General features: G+C 45.6%; 1 protein-coding gene across 1 annotated transcript in view; it reads right to left on the bottom strand.

Moving 5' to 3' along the window:
- Positions 1-5,167, bottom strand: part of Dock5 (dedicator of cytokinesis 5) — a 178,797-nt gene that overhangs the window by 60,516 nt on the left and 113,114 nt on the right. Inside the window, exons 16-18 of the mRNA XM_026783227.1 lie at positions 3,462-3,534; positions 2,412-2,515; positions 1,261-1,444 (exon numbers count right to left, since the gene is read on the bottom strand). Of these exons, the coding sequence (XP_026639028.1) occupies positions 1,261-1,444; positions 2,412-2,515; positions 3,462-3,534 (361 nt within the window). The remainder of the gene's footprint in view (positions 1-1,260; positions 1,445-2,411; positions 2,516-3,461; positions 3,535-5,167) is intronic.

Genomic DNA, 5,167 nt, shown 5'->3' with positions numbered 1-5,167 from the left:
GAGTCCTTCTCAAGAGCACAGGATCTGAGTCCCTAGGGTGCCTTCCCACTGCAGGACACGCTCCTAAGACAGTGCTCCTGCTCTTCTGTGCCAACCCAAATCAGCCTCATGCTTTCAGGCCTGATCCTGTGCACACTAGCTGGGATATGGACCTGCTAAGGGAAGACCCCTGGGCAGTAAATTCTGAGCTTGCTGGTCAGCAGGGCTCCTTGTACGTGGCACAGGGTCAATGAGTAAATCAAATGCCACGTTAACTACAAGAGGTTAAAACGGATACCAGAGATTTGATGAGAAACAAATAGAACCTCATTTAAACTATGCTACTAATTTTGTGGAAAATTCCTGGTTTCCTGAAACCATGGAAGGGGGAAGACTAAGAGAAAGAGGAACTCCATGAGGCATGGGGCTCATATTTATAAGCACAGCACTTGGGAAGCTGAGACAGGAGGATCACTACTGGTTCTAGGCCAGTCTAGGCTATACAGTGAGACCCTGGTCCAAAAAAAAAAAAAGTGACAGAAGTAAGCTGCTCTCTACCATCCCCGTTTAGGCAAGGGACTGATTACTGCCGGATCTGCCTCTCATCACTGACTTTTCCTGGGCCATCCAGTACAAAAAACAAACAACATTCCCAGCATTACTTTGGATGCCTGGAAGGCAGGTACCATGAGATGTCTGAATTCCACCTATTCACAAATATGCTCAGGTTTTCTGATATGAAAAAGAATTTGTGATGACAACTTATTTTGTCAGCTTGACAGGATCTAGAGTTACCCAGGAGACAAACCTCTGAGTATATATCTGTGAGAGAGTTTCTAGATTGTGCTAATTGAGGCAGGGAACCCCAATGAAAATGTGGGCATTATCATTGCACAGGCTAAGGTCCCTGGCTCAATAGAAGGTAGAAAGAAGTCAAAAGCCGAGCAATAGCACTCATCAGGGTCTATCTACTTCCTGACTGTGGCCAGCAGCCTCAGGGCTCCCTTGTTGTCCCCCTCTGCTCCCCCCATCCACACTGTGATTAGCCAAAATGCACTTTCCTTATTCACATTGCTTCTGTCAAGCATTCTGTCCCAGCACCCAGGGAAGTAACTAACATAGCACCTAGAACATCACCACAGAAGCAGAGGGCAGAATCCAACTGCTAAGCATCTTCTTTTAGAGGACCTGGAGCCACATGTTCTAGCACCACGAGTCTCAGCAAGAAGCCTGGGAGGACCAGATCAGGACCATCTGCGCCCATGGGGTCCCCACACCTACCGTTCTGAGTGAGCTTTGTAGAGCAAATGAGGGTGGCGATCTGGAAGCTGTCCTTCGTGCTGTCCTTGCTGGGTGTGAAGACGGATGGGTTCTTGGATGCCTGGAGTTCTTTCTCTTCCATCTCTGCTTTGGTCCCAGGCAGGGTCAGATAGTATTTAGCATCTTCCATTTTCTTGTTATCACCCTATAGAGGAAGCAAGTTAGAAAAAGCAGAAACTGGGCAATATGACTCATACACTAATAAGAAAAATGCTCCCCAAGAAGAACATGACCATTCTTAGTAGGAGATGTGTGACTTTATCAAATCACATTTATAATCCCCTAGAATTTAGACACTATCTTCCTACAGAATTTGCAGAAGAAATAACTTTATCATGGAATAATAATGCAGTAAGTTATGAACTACAAATGAGAACCCATTCTCTGCCAGAAGTGAATACATGCGTTACAGAATAGGTTGAGTTTGATCCTCTTGAACTGATACAAGGACATGTGTATATGTCAGTGGGCCAATGGAGAAAGGAGTAGCTAGCTCCCTGTGGATTCTGAAACTATTCAGAGACTAAAGACATGCTAAAGAAAGAGAATGTGCATGGGTGAGGCACAACTCAGACGAGCTGCCTGCTATGCATCAGCTGCAATCTGCCAAATACTGCTGGGGAACTGAGATCTCCCGGTATGTACTTTAAACTCTAAAGTCTCAGTAGGCGTAGGACTCAGAATAGTGAGCAAGGAAAAGCAGCAGGGCCCAGACAGTAAAGAAATGGGGCCTTGGTTACAGTGGTATGAAAACCATATATATGACACCTTGCCAGGTTCTAGCGAGGCACAGCCCTCCACTGTCTATGTCATGGATGATGGACAACGGGATCAGGGCCCCACCCATTACTAATAAGGACCAAGGCACGCCCTCTACCCTATAGGGAGATGCTCCTGGAAGACTCAACAGTCATGCAACTCACTCTTCCACGAGAGGTGCTAAAACCACAAAGTTATGACCAGGGGCCCTCTAGACTTTAGAGGGTGGGCACATTAACTTTCAATAGATTTCTGAAATTAATCATATAAATCCCAAATAAGCCTGAAAAACCACATTCAAAGGGAACAGGTGTGTATTGAGCCATCCTGATGTCGGGGTCTATGAGCATCACCTTGTATACCACCAGATCATGCCTCCCGTCCCGCAGGGTGGTGCCGTCCGTGTTCATCAGTTTCACAAAGGCCACCCCAAAAGCTCGCTCTGATTTATCTCTGGCTGAAAAGACAGAAGGATATGCCTAAGCCATCGGGATGGGCACCAAGAGGAGACGGCTGTGCAGTTAATTTCACATTCGCCCTGGGGTGTGATGTTCAACTACAGGATAATAAACATAGGCCAACAGCAAGCTTGTCTGTGTCACAGCTGCTCCCAAACTGAGAATGCCTGATATTTCACATATGGACTATTTTCTATATTGCCTGATGAATAAGACCACCATCTACTGAATCATCCAAACCAGAATGTGGTACTGACCAATCTCAGTCCTGTCAATCAAAGCCATGCCCAACATATCTATGTAGTTTGGTCCCTTTCCCTCTCCATGCCTTGTTCCTACCCAAGGCCAAGGCAGGCTCACCTACCAGTTTACCTCCGTAAATCCTTCCTCCTATCTCCACGCCTTTGCTATCCAACACTTTCTCCACACAGTAGGAGGGAGAACTCTCAAATCAGGCTCATTTATGGTCATTCCCCTGCCTTAACTCCTTTAATAAAGCTGGAATTTGGTGACTTGTACTTCTAACTCCAGCTGCTTGGGAAACTGGGGTAAGAAGAATGCAAGCTGGGAGCCACCCTGGGCTACATACTGAGCCACCCTGGGCTACATACTGAGCCACCCTGGGCTACATACTGAGCCACCCTGGGCTACATACTGAGCCACCCTGGGCTACATATTGAGACCCTGTCTCAAAAATAAGCAGCTACAAAAGTATAGGGCTAGGGATGCAGCCTCAGGTGCAAAGTTGTCACTCACAGGGCTGTGGATTCAATCCCAAGCACTCGGAAAAAAACAATACACTATTCTGTTTTCCTGATACCTTATGAATTCTGATCTCAAACGGGCAATTTTTTCACTTTTTCAAATTCTTTTCAAACTCACAAAGCATGTCAGGAAACAGTCCATGTGAAATGGGAATGCGTGGCCACAGCCCTCCTAACTTACATTCTTGAGATGATCTGTGTCGGAAGGTGAACCTGATGTGGCAGCGTGTGACCTCCTCGATGGCAATGAAGACCTGCAGAAAGGGGAGGAGTCAGAAGTCACAGCTGACTTGGGGTCAGGTCCTCTCAACTGTAAGGCATGTTTCTGATGAAGACCATATACACAGACGGCATACAGCATGATGTCTTGACTCTGCATACATTCTGCCCTGTTCCAATCGGGATAATTAGCCTGTCTACTGCTTCAAGCCTTTGCAATTTGCTCCGGGTGACCATATACAAATCCTTCCTCTTAAGTATTCTGAGAAAAAGGGACTTAGGTTTGGCTTTTGTATCTTATCTCAGCACAAGTTCCTTCAGAGAACCCAGGCTTCATTCTTAGAGCTATTCTGAGGCAGAAAGAATCTCAGAGGGAGACCATTCTGCTGTTTATCATAGTTTTGGAGTTTAGACACATTATGTGCCTGGCATTCAGAGGAACAAGACCTGGATTTTGAGGTCTACATAGGACCTTTCCAACTGGAGGTCCCATTCAGATACAGTGGTGACCAGTGTCTATAAGAGAAGGGAAGATAAAATACTAGGTTGGAGAAGTTTTCTGTTGTAGAGAGCAGTACAGTAAGTTACAGAAGACAGTGTAACATTATTCACGGCTAAAACCCAGAGGAGTTTACAAAGCCTGAGATGAGTAGCTTTAAAAAACACAATATGCCCAGGAGTGGTGACATGTGCCTTTAGTCTCAGCAGGTGGATCTAAGTTCAAGGCAAGCCTGGACTTTTTGGCAGTTTCTAGGATAGCCAGATGCTGTGGGACAATGGTCTTGTACCCTGTAAAGATTTGTCACTTCTACTGGTTTAATATAATGCTGATTGGTCAGTAGCCAGACAGAAAGTATAGACAGGGCGATCAGGACAGGAGAATTCTGGGAAGAAAAAAGGTTTAGTCTGCAGTCATCATCCAGATGTAGAGGAAGCAAGATTAGACTACCTTATTGATAAAAGGTACCAAGCCACGTGGCTAACACAGACAAGAATTATGGGTTAATGTAAGATGTAAGAGTTGGTTAATAAAAAAGCCTGAGCTACCAGGCCAACCAGTTTATAATTAACGTGGGCCTCTATGTGTTTCTTTAGGACTGAATGGCTGCAGAACTGGGCAGGACAGAAACCTCTGTCAACAGTCAGAATTACAGAGTGAGAACTAAAAAAAAAAAAAATCACAATATAAATTCATATGAACAGCATCATAAAAAATACAGACTATAGAAGAATGTGAAAAAATAACTGCTTCCTGAGATATGAAGACAATGTTTCTGTCTGTGGACTTTCTGCTTAGACCCTCATAGAACCATGTCAACCTCACAATAGGTGCTGCTGCAGCCCCACATTCAGAGTGACCTGTTTTAGGTTGACCCCAAGGTGTTGAGGGACCTCAGGAGTCATTTCCCTGGGGCTACCACCTTCTGGGGAAGAGGTCACGGCAACATCCTACTTCCCTGTCTAGTTTTAAGGCTACTGGGAGCCTACAAGGAGATGCAGGATCTGAAAGCACCTTGCAATTCACGAAACCCTTCCTAACAGTGAAGAGGCCCTGAACATGTGGGCAGGGGCCAACAAGAACAACACAGGAAGCTGATGGAAGAGGGAGAACATCTTTGCTTGTCTGCAGCATCTTGGCAGTCCGCCACCTTCCTACGACCATTCTCT

Source organism: Microtus ochrogaster, chromosome 17 (assembly GCF_000317375.1).
Source record: "Microtus ochrogaster isolate Prairie Vole_2 chromosome 17, MicOch1.0, whole genome shotgun sequence".
Lineage (NCBI taxonomy): Eukaryota > Metazoa > Chordata > Mammalia > Rodentia > Cricetidae > Microtus > Microtus ochrogaster.
This window is presented reverse-complemented; position numbering and strand designations above follow the sequence as displayed.